This window comes from Ostrinia furnacalis, unplaced genomic scaffold (genome assembly GCF_004193835.3).
Source record: "Ostrinia furnacalis isolate ACB-3 unplaced genomic scaffold, ASM419383v2 OfSCF7583, whole genome shotgun sequence".
NCBI classification, from domain to species: domain Eukaryota; kingdom Metazoa; phylum Arthropoda; class Insecta; order Lepidoptera; family Crambidae; genus Ostrinia; species Ostrinia furnacalis.
Window position 1 is genome coordinate 525,777 of NW_021137822.1, and position 20,077 is coordinate 545,853.

Here is a 20,077-nt window from a genome sequence, read left to right on the forward strand (position 1 = left end):
TTACTTATTGTAAAGAAAACATAATAACTTTTAAACTAAGCGGTATATCTTGATACAATAAAAACAGTAACAATGCTAAATAACAGGCAATACTAAAAAAATACATAAAATACACAAAAAAGGCCAACAAATAATAAAAAATTATACTTTTTGAAAAAAATCCGCTTAAAAATTCGTGTTTTTTTGGTTATTTGATAAATTTCTCCAAAAAATGCCCCAATAACAGGTAGTTTTTATTACTTTGTATTATTCTCTATCATATTACCTTCGTAAAACGAAAAATTGCATGTCTCTATCCCTATCACAACGTTTGCAATGATCGTTTGAACTAAGCCTCCCCGGGCGCGCCATTCAACGCTTCGTTAACAACAAAACTGAAAATGGCTTTAGATTTGTAATTTTGATAAAGACAAGTTAGATTTCAAATAAAAACAAAAGATTTCGAGGTAAATCAAACATTTTAGTTAAAATTAAAATTGTCTCTACCTGTAGCGGAGAATAATGTTGTGGCAGGCCTTTGTTCAAACGATCATAGCAAATGTTGTGATAGGGATAGAGACATGCGATTTTTGGTTTTACAAAGATAATACGATAGAGAATAATACAAAGTAATAAAAACCACCGGTTATAGGGGCATTTTTTGGAGAAACTTATAAAATAACCAAAAAAACACGAATTTTTAAGCATATTTTTTTCAAAAATTATCATTTTTTATTATTTGTTGGCATTTTTTGTGTATTCTATGTATTTTTTTAGTATCGCCTGTTATTTAGCATTATTACTGTTTTTATTTTATCAGGATATACCGCTTAGTTTAAAAGTTATTACGTTTTCTTTACAATAAGTAATTTGAAGAAAAAAAATTCTATAAAAAATTAAAAAAAAATCTCAAAAATTTTTTGACCTCTTTTTTGTCGATAAAAATAGGTCTAGTTTCATCTATTTTCATATGTACACTTTAACGTGACTCACACTGTATATTACCGTGGTCCGGGTTTTCTCATAAGGATGGAGATGCAGTCAGTAACGTTACTCACGTGTTTCAGAAGTCGGTAATGATTAAAAATCTATAGGTTTGAAAATATTATTTTCAGAGTAGATATTGTTTTACTTTGGATAATGGCTTTTTTATGCAAAGCAAGGCAGATATTTGACCGAATTCGCCACCCAGTGTATGAAACAAAAACCCGACCTCTCTCATGTTTCATTGGTATCGTTAGTCCCTCAGAAACTACTTTTTTTAGAATAAAATATAGTGTCGGTGTCAACATAGTATGTCTGTCTGTCCAACTTGCGTTTGCCTCTGTTTTCACATTCTGTGGTGATAAGATGATCTCTCCAAGTCTCGTGTTTACAGTGGTGAATATCAATACTTAACAATACATACTTCTTATTTGTTATCTATGGATTCGATACTAATCTGTTGTTCGAATGTCATTTTTGTAGTGTTTACATTATTTTTTTAATGGGTTATATTTTGAATAATTTCTTTCGTTATATATTTTTGTGGTACTACATTTTGCAGTTAAGTTATTGCTCGTTATTGTCGCGCTTAAAAAATCCATACCAGTACAGGTCTAGTAGTCCCGTTGAAATATTACCAGAAGATTATGAGGACGAAATGAAGCAGCTATCAAGTTCCACAGAAGCTACGGGAAGATCAAAGTTTACAAGAAAATTGTGGAACGACAACAATGAAGCAAACATTTGGAGGCCCAGCAAGATCATGTACAGATCGACACAAACGTCAACAGAATCACCGGAACCGAGCATAGATCTTCGCACCTGGCCGACTGTACCCTGGATATACCTGCAAAGTAGAAGCACCACAGAACTGTTGACCGTCTCCCCACCGACGCAGCCCAACTCTGCCTCTAGACGAAGCTGGAGGCCACACTTTCCGACAGCACAGAGATTTACATTTATTAACCCGATTTATTGGAATTTGGAATCAGCACAAAGACCTTTCACTCAACAGTCACTCAATGTTTCGAGAAACGCCACTGTCCAGACAACTTCTACAAATCCTAAAGTCACGGAGCAAACTACGGTTTTTAATTATGATTATCAATTATCTGGAAACTTGACGACTTCATATGAATACTATGATACCACGATTGGAAATACAGGAATGATGTTACGTATAATATTCAATGATGATACTAAAAAGGCTGTAACAGCGCGGAGAAAGATTCACAAAGCCAGAACTGGCGCCCGAAGATCATCTGATTCTCTTCCTGTGTCGTGCTACGAGTGTGGGATAAATCAGCCGTCAGAAGCCAACCCTCCCTGCTATGATGTATTTGACAGCCCGGATCAAAGATACCGGAACCATAAGAGAAATATGATCACTATGTGTTATGATAACTATATGAATGGATGTGTCAAAAGATTTCTGGATGTTGGATCAAAATATCTGGAAAGAACTTGTAGAAATATGCCGCCAAAGGCAGGCACGGCACCCGTTAGTGGTATAGTACATGAGCGGTTGCGATATCTTGAGACTATGCTCGATGGGATCAATTCGGGCTGTGTGATGAGCCCGTACGCGGTCGCAACGCCGTTCACGCAGCGTTGGTCCTTATTCACACGTTATCATGTATGTATATGTACTGGTGACTTGTGTAATTCAGCTACCTCTTTAAGAGGTTTAAGAAACCTATTTTATAACTTATTTTGTACTTGTTTTATGCTTATATTTTTACTTGATAATAGTAATAATTTATTATTTGCTTGTTAACTGAGTTTTTCTGTTTTTAGTTGATTACTTAGTAGACAAGTAGTTGTGTAGTAGTCGGTCTTGGGTTTAGCCCGGGGTTTCTCAAAAATATGATTTTCACAGTAGGTATTACCGTATTACTTTTGATAATGGCTCATGAAAATCATGTTATACGAGTAGCTATGGGTTAGGTACTTTTTATGAGTAGGTAAGTTTTAAGAAGTTCCATATCGCCAATTCGCCACCCAGTGTATGAAACAAGTGCCAGTCCAACCTCTCTTATGTTTCATTGGCATCGTTAATCCCTCAGAAATTATTTTTTGAAATTAAATAAAGTGTTAATAAACTAAAGTAAACCTTAGCAGGCGACAAACAAATTGTTGCGAATGTATTTATTGGACTAATATTTATTTTTGAATTAAAATCTGTAGTGTAAATAAGACTAAGCAATATTTATAACAATTTACTAAACTTTATCAAGAAGTAAAACTACAATGAGTACTGATACTTGTGACCTCCTTCACTGTGATTATCTTTAGGCAGTTTTTTTTCGGTGATGCTTTCGACACTGCTCTGTCTCCTTAGAGACTTGAGATCCGAGCTACTTTTCTTCATTCTTTTCAAAGTCTCTGAAGCTTTCGCTATATTAGAGTCTTCTATATCATGAGGTTTTTTAATTGTTCCTTTACTTTTCTTTGACTGCAACGTTTCTTCGTCGCTCTCTGTTGTACTAATAGTTATCACAGGAATAACGGAACCAATGGAGTCTGATTGTCTGGATTGAGTGCTAGATTCTGATGTCTGTTTCCTGTCCATCCTGTGTTTGCCTCTATATTCATCTTCTGTGGTTTTTTTGCTTGTTGGTAAAGAATCAACGCGTACCAGGTCTTGTTTCTGCTTCTCAATGTTCGCTATCTTCTCGGAACGGTCGTCTTCTTTTTCTATCTTAACCTTCAGTCCTTTGTCCGCTAACTTTGGTTTACTATCATCAATGTTGAATTCAACATTACTCTTTTTCTTATTATCAACATGTTTGAATATTATATCTTTTATTTTTAATACCTCCTTAGGTAAAGTTTCGTGAAAGTCTGTATCTGTCTCATCGTCCACGTTATTTGATGACTGTGAAACATTGTTTACCTCAGGAACTGTTTCCACGTCCGTTTTTTTATCCAACGCCAAGCCAACAATTTTCGCAAATATTCCGCCTGAAAAATGTTTTACATCATTATTACAATTTAGTATTCAATTTTAGTATTCAAGAATCATTAATGTTTAAACCTTACCTCTTTTCTTAATGGCTTTTGACGGTTCACTATTGTCGTCGGCAGTTATAGTCTTTCTATCATCAGAATCTATCGACTTGCTTATTGGTAGAGTAGGGAGAGCTTTTTTCCATCTAGCAAATGGTGTGTTGTCCATTGCTGATGAGCCTACGCGCCTTCTAGTATCTGCTAATTGGAACATTTTCCGTCTTTCTTCCGTCCTTTCCCGACGCAATTGTATCTAAAAATGTATACGCCAAAATAGCTACAGTATTCTGCAACTAACTTAAATAGTAGGTACCTACTTCTTTTACATTACGTACCTTCAAATCATTATTTGCTTCTCGTAATGAATTAGTAAGAGAAGTTAAGTAGTAAATTATAAGTATCAGCAGAACCAATAATGGAATGACTATAGCAGGAGATGCTATGTATTCTAAGGCAAAATTGAGTGATTTGGGAAGAATTTTATAAATATTGTTAGTTAAAATATAGTATATTTTCTCATATTCAGAAAATGGTCCGCAATGCCATGAAGGTCGTACCCATACAATAGTATATCCAACGGGCAAGACACATAAAAAGAGCATGGTGAGCAAAAGAGCTAAATAAAAGTTATTGCTTTTTGAAACTCTAAAAACTACTTCATGTGGAACATTGCACGTCATCACAGCCCAAGATCGAAGGTACATCATTATCATCAACTTGACTACATTCAACACGACAAGACCCGGTGAAAAGAACATGCCCATCCAAACCATGCCTTGATTATTGATCAGGTGCAATATGTTTTCAGCGATTTTGAAATCACCATATTCAGGAAACTTTTTCTCTAAGTCCCAACACCAACATCGATTCATATATCTAACAAAAAGAGCTCTAAAGAAATCCATGAAAAGTGTACCCAATAAGACGAATACCTGAAAAAAATACTTTCCATTATTTTGTAAAATAGGTAATTAAAACAAACAGTTTAGTCAAGAATTCCTACCAAATCCATCATTGTGAGCTTGACTAATTCTTGTCCAAACATGGTTTCCCAGCACAGTTTAAGCAGTTTCTTCTTGGTAGCGGTAGTTAAGTTATACATTTTTCTATCATGATCATCCATGTAAGCAATATCAACAGCTGTCTCATTGATTTTATCAATTTCTGATACCCTTGAATCATCACATTTTGTAACATAGCATCGCTTTTCCACAACTTTACAGTTAGCTATGAAAAATACTTGTGTTATATTGAGACCTCCACAATTCATAGTACAATTGAAAAAGCTTGGACAGTTTGCTTCTGTTTCCAGTGTTGTAGTCTTAATTGAAATTTCATGGCTTGGTTTTGTGCTTTCTGGAATAAATGTCGATATTGTAGTGCTGTCATCATCCGCTGTGGCAGTGTTTGTTACATCATAAAATCTTGGTGATGAATAGTGATCTGTATAAGGCTTTTCAGTTTCTGTCAATGATGTAGATTCGCTAATATATGTCGTATCAGTATTAATGTAATTGGGATATTCATCTGAAGTATTTTCTGTGCCATTTTCATCGAAAACTGATGTTGACATTTTTGTGTTCGGTTCATAATCACTGAACGTGACACTTGTTTCGCTTTGGTCACTTGAAGTAGTATTTGCGTAGGGAAGTGTTGAATTAAAATCATCGTTTAAAGTATCATTATAAACTAAATTATTGGATGTGGTGGACTCACTAAAAGTGGTTTCATCCAAATCATTAGAATATTCATCGTCATCATACGCCTCTGTAACAGGGTCACTTACGTCTACATCATTATTCATTTCACTAATGTTTCTTATTAGTGCTAATTGTTTTCTTATTATTAAAATACTACTTAGAGTATTCGATTCAATGTCGTCTGTACTTGTTATTAAATTTACGCCTTCTACTAAGTTTTCTGCAAGTAATTTTGTTCTTAGTTTCTCAGATACAAACGGAATTTTAGAATCCTTATTAAGAATTTGGACATCATACGTGGAAGCTTTGTTAGAACTGTACGTGGGTTTAACAGTTTCACTGCTGCGAGGGGTTACTTCATTAGTCATTAGATTGACAGATAATATTGGAAGGGCATTACATGGATCACATGATACTCTTTCCTCAGAACACGATGTGGGTAGATTGGAAACCCACGCTTCAGTTATATTCATTGTATTGTTAGCAGTTGTATTAACAGTCATATTGACAACTGGCTTAAGTGCATTTAGTTCATCACTCATCCCTTCAATTTTACTGAATAATGCAAAAATTAAAGAATATAAATTGAGCAAGTTCAACAGCATAATTCTGAAAGGTTGAAATTTTGTGAGTAGGTACAAAGATAGAAAATAGAAATATCTAAGTGATATTTTACCTGACAATAATAATACCTGGCTAATTGCAGTCTGAGTTGTTTTCTTGGGTGGTAATGCTCCAAAAAGCCGAGGAGCTCGAAGAATACAGGAAAAGTTATTGATATGACGGTGACGACAACTGTCGTCTCGTTCTCACGCCACCAACTTCTTGGCTTGGAGTTGTCATCGGAGCGAGACACCACTGTGACTACTGCATACGCTGACACAGCGAGTAATATCACTACGCAGATGTTGACGATCGCTCGCAAGGATATGATACGCCAACTGAAAGTGATTGTGTTATTTGCATCATTGTAATCAAAATAATTCAGTTCGAACAGATCCGCCACCTGTTGTTATTCGCTTTGAAACCTTCTGATAAAACCTACTTCCTCAAATCCTTCTTTTTCTCAGCCTCCTCAAGTAGTGCCTCTTTGAAACCCAGTATGACGGACGCTATCCGGTTGTGAGCCGTCTCTGTGTTCCCAATCATGAAGTCCCATCCGGTGAACAGCTTCCACGAGAATATGCACTCGTCCTCCTTTTCAGAAAGCTTAGACATACGTGAGTTTTCTGCCATCCTGTAAACATAACCCATTGTAGGTGATCTTCTGTAAACGAGATTTTTTTTTAAATACAGAAACTTCAAGAACTAGTGGTAATTTTTAAACATTTTAATATCAGAGTATACGAGAATTTGAGCATTTTGTTAATGTTGAATGAAACTGTTTTGCTAATAATGTGTGCATTATAATCTTACTAGCTTTCCGCCCGCGGCTTCCCCCGGGTGGAATCTTGTCTGTCACAAAAAAACTTTATCGCGCGCGTCCCTGTTTCAAAAACCGGGATAAAAACTATCCTATATCCTTTCCCGGGAATCAAACTATCTCTTTGCCAAATTTCATCAAAATCGGTTCAGTGGTTTAGGCGTGAAAGCAAGACAGACAGACAGAGTTACTTTCGCATTTTAAATATTAGTATAGATTGAAAAGATGGTCATCCATAATGTTATATTTCCACCACTACGAGTAGTAACTGCTTTTAAAATAAATGCCGTATTAAGTACCTATGTTACAAACGTGAACATCAAAAGACATCTCACACCTGTTGCTATATTTAACTTACTTCCTCAATATGGCAACGAAGCTGTAAATGTACACGGCGAGTCCCGTCAAAAAGTAGGCGAGAGGCATCCTGTACTGGGGCCGCTCCACGTTGCTGTAGTACCCGTAGAATATTGGAGAAAACTTGAGCACACCCTCGAATTCCCACAACATCAGAAGATTGGTGGCGTTGCTACGCTCCTCTTCCATAATGATTTTTCGCTCGCCGTCTTGTTTTGGGTTCGCGGTGAGGTACTAAAAAATTAAAAGCGCTTTTTATAGACCTAACTACTCGTAATTGCTTATATTATAATATTCATATGCATGATATTTCTAAAACAAAGTAATGTTAGTAGGTACCTATTTATTTTGGTAACTATAGAGCTCTACCTACACGACGCGTGGTTCAACGTATTCTTATTACTTATGATTTTAATTGATAAAATGAAGAGGTTGCACTTTAGGCTGAAGGTTGCTTGGTGTTGCAAAGTGCCCTTGATAAAATAAAATACTAACTTCAGGCACAATAACGAATACGAGCAGGATGAAGCCGATGACCAGGTTGACCCAGAACAGCCAACGTAGGAAGGTGAAGTACGAGGCCACCACCGAGCCGAAGTGCGACTCGATCTCCTTGATGCGCAGCTCCCAAGGTATCAGCAGGTTAGATGTGTTCGCTGCCTCGCGCTTCATTTGTTGCCATTTCTGGAAATATTTGTTTAAACCTTCTAAAATTGCATCGACAAATCTAAACTCAAGGTCTCCTATGAAACATTTACTTATCCTGAAATGTAGCATAAATATATATATGTAGTTCAATAAAGCTCTGTTAAAAATTATGAAACATGACAAGTAGTCAGGAAAAGCCGATGAAAAAGGAAATAATTTATTTAGGAGCATGTCAGTTAATTTTTCATAGCTCCTAATAAAATACTGATCTGAGAACTACTAAAATGTTTTTAGAAATGAAACTTACTGTTGCCAATAAAATATTAAACCGCGCGTAGATGTCTCTGGTGCTCTTCGACTGTGCCAGTCTTTCCTGCAATTGGCCCTCGTGCCTCTTGATGTAGGCCTTTGCCTGGAATAATAAAGCATTTTACCGAACGATACAATACAACGTATAGGGCAAATTCAGTAAATAAGTTTGCATAGCTTAGCTATCAGTTAGGGAACGATTTATAATGTCCTGCTTTACTCGTAGTATATAGTATTTAGTCACCTGGTGGACAATCTTCAGCTTCCTCCTCATGCCGAGCGGCTGCTGCTTGACGGAGCCCAGCACCTCCTTGTGCAGGTGAATGTTTTCGAAGATCTGCTCCTGCGTCACCACTGCTGGCTGACTCTCTTCCATGGATATTGCCGTGCTGGATAAAAATATAGAGTGGATTATAGAACCGGGACCGCAAGGTCTTGTCCAGACACAGTGATAATCGCAGATAGATAAAAATGACACTTAAACTGGATTACGACACAACCGATTTCGATCTGATGCGTCACGACACAACACGTCAGACAAATACTAATCCGGCCTGAGAACTATCCACGAGCTTTGTCTGAACAAGCCCCTTAGCAGTGTAGTGTACTTTAATACGAATGAGACGACGCGACGCTCCCAGTCTACTGGTTGTTAGTTCACTGGCTGAACAATAGGATCAAGTTAACACTCACTCGCCGGAGCTGGTGGTGAAGACAGAGGACCTCCTCCTGGGCCTGGTCTCGTCGGCCAGGAAGGGGGACGAGGGGCGGCGGGCGCGGCCCTTCCGAGAGCGACGCACGCTGGCGCGTCGCTGGCGCAGCACGGCGCTCAGGCTGGCGGAGTAGTCCTCATCCTCGGAGCCCTCTGCGAGAAGTAAGACCGACAGTAAAGCCTCGGCTGGGGTAGGGTACAGGCGAAAATTTGGAAAAAATACGAGTATCTCATCTGATATTTTGTTAATTGTTAAGAGTGTCTTTAGCAGTGGCGCAGTGCCCGAAAAGGTACCTAATAGACGATTCAGGATCGAACTCATCACGAACTAAGTAAGTAATTACCTACACAATTTTATTTTGAGAAATTACAGTATAAATATTTCTATGAACTCATCACTACTTAGTACCTTACCTAGGTACCTACTCGCTGACATAAACTTTTGTCTCTTATGATTCAATTTTATGGTCATGGTTCAAAGAAAAACGTCTCAAGAAAACGGTTTCGCCAAGCAATACATAGTAGAACGTAGAACAAAGGCTGAAAGGGCATTAATTTTCTGGATGGTTAACAACAATTGAGGGATTGTACGTAATAAAGCACAGCAAGTAAATGAATTTCTTGCAGGTTTGTTCAAAACCAATATCGTATTCACCGTAAGCACGGGTTATTTAATTTAACGACGCCGCAGAGCCTTCCAAAACCGCCAATAAGAAAATAACCTCTCGGTCGGGCTGCCTCAAATTACTGGCTGTTGTTTTCAATCATTTGAATGTGGTAGGTAAAGTTAGAAAGTAGGTTTTCTGAAGAATTTACTAAGATTTTGAGTTGTTATTGACTAGGTAGTTAGTGTGAATCGTTTAATATTGATCGGTTAGCTATGAGTGTGTTAATTCTTCATAATATTAATTTTTATAATGAAACTAGCTTTCCGCCCGCGGCTTCGCCCGCGTGGAATTTTGTCTGTCACAGAAAAACTTTATCGCGCTCGTCCCTGTTTCAAAAACCGGGATAAAAACTATCCTATGTTCTTTCCCGGGACTCAAACTATCTCTATGCCAAATTTCATCAAAATCGGTTGCGAGGTTTAAGCGGGAAAGCGTAACAGACAGACAGACAGACAGACAGACAGACAGACAGACAGAGTTACTTTCGCATTTATAATATTAGTTGGGATTAGTTGGGATGGGATAGTTGGGATAAATGTTTGTCATATTTTAATGTGTCCATGAATTAGTAAATGTGCTCACTCTACATTTTAAAGTCAAACTTAAAGTGTTAATAAACAGCGTTTAAAAAATGAAAATCCTTTCAATTCGGTTTCTCACACTTTCCAGATTTATTACGTAACATTTAATAATAAAATTTCAGAAACATAAAACATTATGAGATTTTTCTACATTTTCGTATTTTAAATTAAAATTACAAAAAAGATTTTTCGTGTGCCTGAAATCTTACTTTAGTAACTTAGCAGTTACCCCTAGTAACTAAATTATCATTTGACTTGCAGCATTGTATGATTTAGTGCCTCGATCAGTGCGGGCCAGAAGGGAGGCAACATACGTTTAAAATTTTGGGATATAATGGAATTTTAATTCTAGTAAGCATTAAGTTAACGTTTTAAGAACATATTTAGTATTTTTAGTATCAAAGTAGAGTTTCTTGTTCACAAATTATTGTAAGTGTGATAAAAACAGTTTTTAAAAAGAAATCGCATTAGCTTTTTTTTGAGCACGTCATTACAATCGCAAAGACTTAATAAATATTTTAATATATATGATTCTTTGGAAATCCTGCTATCTACTTCTTAACTACGTGTAAAAAAATCGTTATTTCAACGTGAGTCATAATGTCAGAGTGGCTGGAAATTTTCATAAGGCCTGATAAGAAACGGTCTGACCATAGTGAAATAGCTATTAAGCTAAATAGAGCTTTTGACTTGGAATCGTGAATAAACTTGTGACTGATTTCAGTGGTTTGTAAGCTTTGATGAAACATCGTATGCGGGCAGATATGCTCGACTCACCTCCAGCAGTTGGTGAGAACTTGACCTCATTGCTGAGAGGGGTGTCCGAAGGCAGGTGGAACAGGTTGACTCCCGAAGACGTCATGCTGCCGGGGTCGGCCCAGGTCACCGACAGGCGGTCCACCGATGGCTGCGGCGACACCGGCGCGTGCTCGCAGGAACCCTGGACCACGAAGAAGTTAGTGCTGACCAGGTATTGAAACACTATTCATCCACCCCTAATTATTTTAATGTTCACTGGAATTCCAAAAAAAAAATCTCACATTCTCGGAACGTTAGGCTGAATCATTAATCCAACTGCCTTTTCGTTTATTGTTTTACCGAAAGCAAGCAATTTGTTAATTGCGAATAGTGAAACCAGCGATTTTAATCTAAACGAGTTGAAATGCTGCTCGTAATTCCATTTTCATTACGGGCACAGTTGGTGGCCGCTGTTATTACCACTTAACTTTAAAAAGCTTTCATGCGTTCAGTAAAAGCTTACGAAATTAAAGTTAATAAATCTTTAGCGTTAATTTGTCACTGGCTTTTAGGCAGGCCTTAATGAAAAAAAAAAGATAATTAAAAACTCAAATTCAAAATTCGAAATAGCAATCGAACCGAATTTCAAACTGAGGAATCCACTTTAGCGGTTGGCTTCCGGGGTTTCTCGGCGCGGTGTGGAGACCAACAGGTCGGCGGCAGGACTGGCGGCGCTCGCTCGCACTGGACCAAGGCTGGGGCACACCGACCCATAAACCCTGCGATTTACGGCGATCGCGGGCGATTTGCGTTTGTGGGGACGTCACGTGCTTTGTCCCGTTTACAGGTTCGTCGCTGCTTTGGGCGGCAATTGTTTCAGGTCTTTGTCACGGCTAGTTTGGGGAAACCTTTTGCAATGATTCCATTTTTACAATACTTCTACAGACCCCTGAAAAACCTTAGCCTTTTTGCAGCTAAGACTTGGTAAAAATATTATCTGTATTAGTATTGAAAATCGTGTCAATCTAACTCACGTATGTCAGTCCGTCTCTTTCAGATGGCGCAAAATATAATATGTAGTAGTATCAAACTAGGTAGGTAAACACAAAGAGAGATCTCTTGTGTAAAATGTAGCAAAGTTCTCTAGATAGTGCATTTCAGGGTTGATAAAGAACATGAAATAAATCCAATCATATGTCAAACTGCCAATTATAATATCAGGGATATTATTTATGGTACAGATCTAAAAAAATACTTTATAATACTCAGTAGAGTTCGGTGTCATCCCAACCTTATGATTGGAAATTAATATACTGGTCGCTCGCTACTTTGAGGCGCGGTAGAAAATATCTTTAATTGTACTGTCGAATACAAAAACGTTGTGCATGGTATTTATTAAATTTATTGGATATTCATTACTAAATCACAGCAATCTCTTATTCCAGGTCCTCGTCCTGAGTCAGTCTTCTGGTGGTAGCTACGCTCAGCATCAGTGACACAGGACACTACAATAACGATCGGTAAGTAAAGGGGACAACAACTTCAGTTTTAAGTAGGGTAATTGCGCCGGTTTTCCGCCCAGCTCCTGTTTTCGTCCATTTGACCGACTTGCCACAAACAAATACGGAAAATTAGAATACAAACCTAACTTTCCGTGCAAGTTTGGACTTGTTACAATCTATAATATTTAAGTAACAGTTCTGCCTGCATGAAAATGTAATTTGACAAGTAATAACTATAAAAAAATCTACGGAAGTTGCTGCTGCACACAGGTGAATGGAAAACGTCGTCAAGTTAGAAAAAAAACGTGCCGGTAGGGAACTTTCATGGTATGTATAATTACTGATTTAGCTACTTTACGTAATGTTTTTGGCATGTATGTCTAATTATTAGCATAATAAACACTATTTTAAGGGTTTATTAAAGTTTTTGTATTGAAATCTTTTATAATTAAGTAGACTAATACTAGCATAACAATTTTGCAATATTTTGGTTTTCGTCCACGTGGACGGAAACCCTGACACCTAGTTAATATTTTTAATAATCATTTTACTTCAATGGACCTACAAAATACAATGTTTTTTCTTCCAATATGATCTTTATTGCTATTACATTAAACATTTTAGTTTACGTCCACTTTTTAACAGTGATAAACCCATAAAAACCGTTAAAAAGATGTGGACGAAAACAAAAAACAGCTTTAAACGTTGTTGTGTTTTCGTCCATGACGTCATGAGCAAGCACTGGGGTGGACGAAAACCAAAATTAGCTATTCCTGTAGGTTAGTTTTCGTCCATTTGTCCTTCGACCTATTGCAATATTTTCCCAAATTTAGGTAAGAAACTTATTTAAATCTTTTTGATATCATTTGAAAGCTAACAAAATTACCTTTTAAATGATATACCACAATCCATAGTTACTGTATTGTAGAATTGGTTTTAAGTTAATAATTCAACTGCACCCTTTTTTCTACACAGTGGTCGAAAACTAGCGTACACTAGGACGAAAACTGATTTTTTTGGACGAAAACTAGTGAAATCGCCTCTTTTGCATAAAATATTTTTTATAAAAAAACCCGTGGTATTTACTTATTGTCTTAAAATATTAACGTAAAGTAGACTATATAAGGACTTAAATGACATATGATACATATGAGTAAGGGTATTTTAAGATATTCATTTCGCATCACAAAGTTGGCAACTCCGCTAATTGGACGAAAACTAGCGCACTTACCCTATCAGATTCTGTAGTATCATATCAGTCCCTATTTCTTGAATATAATACTACTTGCATTAACCTGAAATCCTAAAACGAATGGCTCTAGAGAGTCTATTATCAATTTTTTGTGTAACTCTTGACCACATGACTGTCCGAATAAAATGCGTTCGACTATCGCGCCATTATCCCGCTGTTTCGACGCGACAGTGGTGACTATTAACGATGATGGGACGCTTTGATCCTTCATGGAGGACCTTTCATAAAGATCGCATTATGACATCATCGATGTCTGTTAGAAAAAGAATCTAAATGGTAAGCAATATGTGTGTAGGACTGTAGGTACAGGCAAAATCATATCAGTATGCTAAATAGCGCCTGTTACTATTAGTTTAATGTGGTGTTAGCCCTATATCGGAATGCGATTAGCTTTGATTAAGCGAGGGTAATTAATAATTCTTTAGAAGTTATTTTTTTGATGACGTGCATCTGACACCTCGTTGACCTGGTATGGTGGTAGGCATTAGTAGTACCTACATTGACATGTCTGCCGATGCTTTAATGTGTAATTCGGCACCTATCAGAAGCTCAGCTAGAATCTTATTTATTATGTATCTGGAAGAATAATTTGAGAATACAAAGAATCGCTTTGTAGTTTGTAGTTCAGTATGCAAGTCTTGGCTGTCTACCATTCCTCCACGGCCTTTGTCTGTTCAGATCGATAGTTCAGGACTAATCAAAGTCCTGATTTATGCGCGAATTTGCGTAAATCAGGAGGTGCGGCGTGTCGTGACTGCTGCCAGTAAGTCTTTAGCGGCCAATGAGTGCCATCGGTGACTCTGATTAACTATGCTGGACAGGGCTGTCCAAATCTCCCAGAAAATAACATGTGCTACATAAGTGCTTAAACTAATCTAATAATCTTCCTTCCTATTATTGCTTGGTTATACAGCCTCTAGAAAGGTTGGTTATAGGTATCTCGTAGATGTGAATCACAACCTACTAGGGTTGTCTTTGTCATCATCCCCATTAGTCCCTACCTAGAAATAGGCTTTCTAAAAGCATTAACGCCACAGAAACATACAGTCATATTCTCCATCTAAATTCCATTTCCTTAGAGGCTCTTAGCCTGCATCTCACCTGATGGAAAGTGATGATCAGGCTGAGGGTGGAAGCGAGGCTCACCTAAAATCCTCAACTACAGAGGAACTGGTTGTCTAACTGCCGATTACTATTAATGCTAATGAAGTTAACTTATTATAGAGTTGCGTCAGCCCTGCAGTTCATTCCATTACGCCCCGCGCAGCCCCCCGCCTTGATAATTAACTGAAGAATTTTCACGCGCCCACCTTGCGCCGATTTATTACAATAACTTATCTAATTAGTTTACAGCAATATCTTTTGTTAGTGGATATCAATCAATGCGAGTAAAAACACCTTTGTTTTTGATGAAGTCTACTAAAAGAGAGTAATTAAAAGACGCCTCATTTTGTGTACTTAGTAGGTGCATTTTGTATGGATTTGTAATGAAATACAAAAAACATTTGCCACAAGGGACAAAAATGTGATCACTTGATCTTCCCAACGCGTCTGCTGGCCAGCGTGGGGGAGTGTAGAGCAAATCAATTTACCAACGGCTAGTCAGAGTGGGTGGTGCTCCTGAAGTGATACCAAATGACCTGGTGATGACGATAACATAATCATAAGTTATTGCGTAGCATACTCGTAAAAGCAAGGTGATGCTGTGGTGGTATGGTGGTGCCGCTACAAAAGTCGGGCATTTATCCTTTGTCTGTCTTAAAACGTGCGTGTTGCCTCAGGGCGTTCTCTTTTCTCTACCTTTATCATCGAAATAATGGACCATCACTTACATGCTGATTATAAATGGGTGCAGCACAATATGGGGTACCTAATCAGTGTATTTAAAAGTACTTTAACATTTAAATATTTATCATAAATTAAAAGTTATGCGAGTAGCCTAGTGTCTTTGATAAAATTCCTTACGACCAATAGTGTTATTACCTAGCTCGAGTTCTTTAAGGTCCTGACTACACAGGCGTAGGATTACTTGATAATACGACTGACAAATTGCGATGTGTGCATAACGTTTAGCTATCTTAATATAAATTGCAGAATATGCGGATCCAGCCATCAGCCAGCAACAGACAACCAGGAGACCAGCCTTAAAGCATACATCAGCACAATTAGCATGTCTGCTATCATATACCTGGTGCAGAGACGAGAGATGTGCGATGAAGCTGGTAGGATATTTCCACCAAAGTGAAGCGGAGGAGAGCGGAGCGGTGCGGAGGCGAGAGGAGATGTGTGAGCTGTGCGTAGCTGTCAGCTGTCAGCCTATTGCTATCTATAAAACACTGCTCCGCTCTTCCCCGCCGCGGCGCGCCGCTGTCAAATTCTATAGAAAATCAAGTGCGCCCGACACTTCTCCGCTCGATCCATTTCCACGGAAGCGGAACGGAGTGGAGATGTGCAAATAATGGAATCTGATTGGTTATTCAAAAAAAATTCTCTGCTCCGCTCTGCTTTGGTGGAAACCGGGCCTTAATAGCGACGCTGTCCGTGTGACCAGACCCTTCCTACTCGTGAGTAACGAGGCGCGTTTGATTACGTTTGGGCAGATACATTTGGTTAATTGTGCGCTGTTTGCAGGCCGGCTCCTGTTTGCACGGGCCTTTTATGCTTACATTAGACAAATGCTTTTTGTTTGGGAGCTTAAAATCATATTTTTATAGACTACCTATCGGTTATCCTTAATTTCGAACTCCTCCTATGTTCTTCTGATTAATTTCGTTGCGGGTCCAATGACAGTTTTACTTTCCCCCGGGACAAACGTAACCTTCATTGGTTGGGTTTTACGCAGTAGAGAGGTTTTTAGCTGTAGATCCTGGCTACACACGAATTGCAGCGGTGGGAACGAGAGGTGGGAATAGTCCCGTACCTATCGGTCTAGAAGGCATTTAACTCGATGATATTGCTCTGGCACTTAGATATGTAGTTAATATTTCCTAAGCATCGTCTAATTTATTTCAGTAAAGAGAAAATTAGAGTGAAGACTGTATTTTAATAATACGTTACAAACTGGTACTTGAATAATGCTGTCAATACAGTCTGGTCAAGAAGTTACCGTGAAGGCTTCACTTTTCATTGTGAATGAGTAAACAATTGGGACCGAAGACAATAGATTCTTCGTAATAGGAGTATCTGCGTACGCGACTGTGGAAGCAATGAGACAGGCTTTAGGACAGTGGTTCTTAACCTTTAAGTCATGAGGGACCATTTTGCCAAAGGATGATGGGCATATTGGGCGTTAAACCAACAGAAACAAAAAGTATACCAAATTAAAGCTTAATACTAGTACTTCATTTCATAGTATGACAAAAATCCTGAAATATGCGGGGATACGGAGATAGAGGTCGTTGAATATGCAAAGTTTCCATAGTATTTCACATCACATTAGGGTAATAAAAATAGTATTAGGTCAATTAGATATCTTTTATTGATCATATTGAGAGTTTTGTATCATATCTTACTATCGATTCTATCGATTTAGTAAGTATGTATACCGAATAAATCATAATCGATTATTCGATTGCAATAATCGATTATATTGCTGAAAATAAGGTATTGAATTAACAATCAAATGATAATAATGATGGTAATCAATAAAATCGATTAATCGAATTGTTAATCGATAAATCGTTATTTGGCAATATCGATTAATAATCGATCCGTGATCGATTATGCGACAACATTACAACTTAAACGGTAGAAATCCCATTGAAACATGACTGTGTTCATGTCATTTCTCTAAACTAAATGGTACCTAGGTATGGTCCTACGCTTATAATGTAGAACATGGTTTAAATATACCATTTGTTGGACATAATAATGGATAAATAACTTAATGTATTTAAAATGTAAGTAGATAAGTATATTAATTAATAATATTTTTTTGTTTGCGCAGCGCAGCTCCTATTACTATTACACATTATGTCAATTTCCAAGCAAACCCGGGAGTTTTTGGTAGTTATTTATATGAAAATATGTTTCTGATATTAAGTCCTAACAAATAATAGTAGTTACATTTCTGTTGGTTTTACGCCCAGATTCCATAGAAAAGTGCCCATCATCCTTTCTGTCTTGTCAGGGACCACCTCACAATCGGTCAAAACCAGTTTGACTGCAAAAATCAGTGAAAAGTGGTTTTAACCAAGGTGTGCAAGTGCTGCACTTTGAGGACCACTTGGAATGTCTCCAGGGACCACCAGTGGTCCGCGGACCACCGGTTAAGAACCACTGCTTTAGGAGAATATCATTGTGTTGTCCCTTTATGGTCTACTGAATAAGGGAATCATTGTTTTTCTGCGTTATACATTATCATAATGTGCCAAATATTGGTTCAAATCTGTAGGCCTAAGATGCGCGCCGCGATAAGCGGTTGTCACGCCATTTTATCGATTTTGCCCATACATTTTGACGTCGATAAAAGTTATCACGGCGCGCATCTTAGGCCTACTGGTCCATAGTAGGATAGACATGAATCGATAGAGACAGATACGTACTCACAGTGCTTTAGTATAATATCGATTTTAAACATTTTATTTCGCGAGCTTGGCAAAGAAGTTCACTATATTCCACAACAGAAGCCGCGGGCTGAAGCTAATGTAATTTAAAATAAGTGAAATATAATTTTGTTACCTGTGGAGTCAGCTCAGAGCGGGCTTCCACGACGATCCGTGGCCGCGGCTCCAGCTTCAGGATGCCTCTTTCTTTACCCTGAAGACAAGAACAATCCTAAACATGCTAGTTTTTACAGGTGTTTTAAACAACTACTTAACAAGAGCACTTCGACTCTGCCACTTGTTTTGTAGTTCCAAAATAGCGAAAATGTTTACGAGATGACTACTTTCCTTCAGGATTCCCTGTTCGAAGCATTTTCTTGCTAATCTACATAAAGATCATCTACCGCCCAAAAGGACAAATAATAAAATACACGATTGCAACAAAAATGTAAACGTGCCAATATGAATCCATATTCTGACCTTATCTAAGCCGGCTTCGACTCAAGCAGTTTACGCAATTTATTACTTTATTCGTCTAAGAAAAACTTGAAAGGGTTACCTTTGCGTCCATGGTGTCAGGGCAGCAAGCGTCCGCCATCAACTGCGAGCTGGCGCGACAATCGCGTGTCTTCACGCCTCCTGCTAAAACACACTAACTCCAGTTATTAAAATTACCAACGTCAAAACCAGTACACGATAGCATCTACACTTTGCTCTATTACTTTGATATAGCTTAATGGCTGAAGCAAGGCAATTTACTGCGGCCGTGAGTGGGGCAGTTCGTGTCTACGGTGACGGATTTGCATAGTTTTTAAATTAATTACACAGGGCCAAGTGGGTTTGATGATTGGAAAGCTTTAGTGAATAGCTGTCACCATGAAATTCATTAAAGAATATGGAATTTTGGAAATTTTTTGCTCAATATCAGTTGTGTTGTGTGCCCAGAACCAGTTGTTGTACAATCCGCTGATCAAACGTTCAGCTCCATTACGAATTCGTCTGCACCTGTCACGTTATTATTACATGATCTACCTTCATTCTGTTATCCTTGTTTAAATGTAACACTGACTATATTCTTCAGAACAGAAGCTGGACCACTTTACTTTCGATTAATTAAAAACTCATAGTTAATAAAACTAATTTATTTTTGCAAATAAGCTTTTAAAAAGCACTTATACACGTCCCATTAATCCTACTAAGTACTGCTTCAGGACAATAAATGGGCCAGTGTTCAGAATTTATATAATTTTGAAGAACACACGTTACACTTTTTAAAAAACTTCTAAGTCTTCAAGTCTTTTCCTTTCGTAGTTAGGGAAAAACGATTCATTCCATAGTCGTTCTAATAAGAGAAGAACGTCAACAATTTAATTAAAATGAGTGTTAAGAATACTATTAGAATTACCTACGTATTTTTAAATATTGTGACTTACTAGATTCTGCGACAGGCGACTTGTAATTAGCAAGTGGCAAGCAAAGGTGCTTTTAAAAGGGGTGAGCCTCGGCTCGGTTTACACGGCCATCAGTTTAGAGCGCAGGTGGCTTTCAGGGAAAGGTACATGCCTGAAACATAGTTAAGTAACTTTCAGTTTGTTACACAAACAATGAACTTTCACCCAAATTACGCTGAAAATGGTTGTTTGTTCAAAATTAGCTTAGCTGGTTGATAAT

The 20,077-nt window shown here is 37.8% G+C and overlaps 3 protein-coding genes across 3 annotated transcripts; 1 reads left to right on the forward strand and 2 right to left on the reverse strand.

Annotated features, from left to right (window-relative positions):
- The first annotated feature begins 1,477 nt into the window (after positions 1-1,477).
- On the forward strand, positions 1,478-2,783 carry LOC114365326 (uncharacterized). The gene is made up of 2 exons (XM_028321856.1): positions 1,478-2,648; positions 2,761-2,783. Exons 1-2 carry the CDS (start codon positions 1,622-1,624, stop codon positions 2,781-2,783), a joined length of 1,050 nt encoding a protein of 349 aa, XP_028177657.1. The 5' UTR covers positions 1,478-1,621.
- Positions 2,784-3,208: 425 nt separating this feature from the next.
- Tmc (Transmembrane channel-like) lies at positions 3,209-9,443 on the reverse strand. Its single transcript, XM_028321857.1, has 13 exons — positions 9,416-9,443; positions 9,103-9,307; positions 8,654-8,798; positions 8,408-8,512; positions 7,948-8,136; positions 7,454-7,686; positions 6,718-6,909; positions 6,365-6,613; positions 6,089-6,281; positions 4,976-5,047; positions 4,308-4,904; positions 4,006-4,225; positions 3,209-3,927 (listed from the first exon to the last, which is right to left on the reverse strand). The coding sequence occupies exons 1-13, from the start codon at positions 9,441-9,443 to the stop codon at positions 3,209-3,211; spliced, it is 3,147 nt and encodes a 1,048-aa protein (XP_028177658.1).
- Positions 9,444-11,037: 1,594 nt separating this feature from the next.
- Positions 11,038-19,034, reverse strand: LOC114365328 (uncharacterized). The gene is made up of 3 exons (XM_028321858.1): positions 18,966-19,034; positions 18,543-18,620; positions 11,038-11,310 (listed from the first exon to the last, which is right to left on the reverse strand). The coding sequence occupies exons 1-3, from the start codon at positions 19,002-19,004 to the stop codon at positions 11,038-11,040; spliced, it is 390 nt and encodes a 129-aa protein (XP_028177659.1). The 5' UTR covers positions 19,005-19,034.
- Between the last annotated feature and the right edge of the window lie 1,043 nt (positions 19,035-20,077).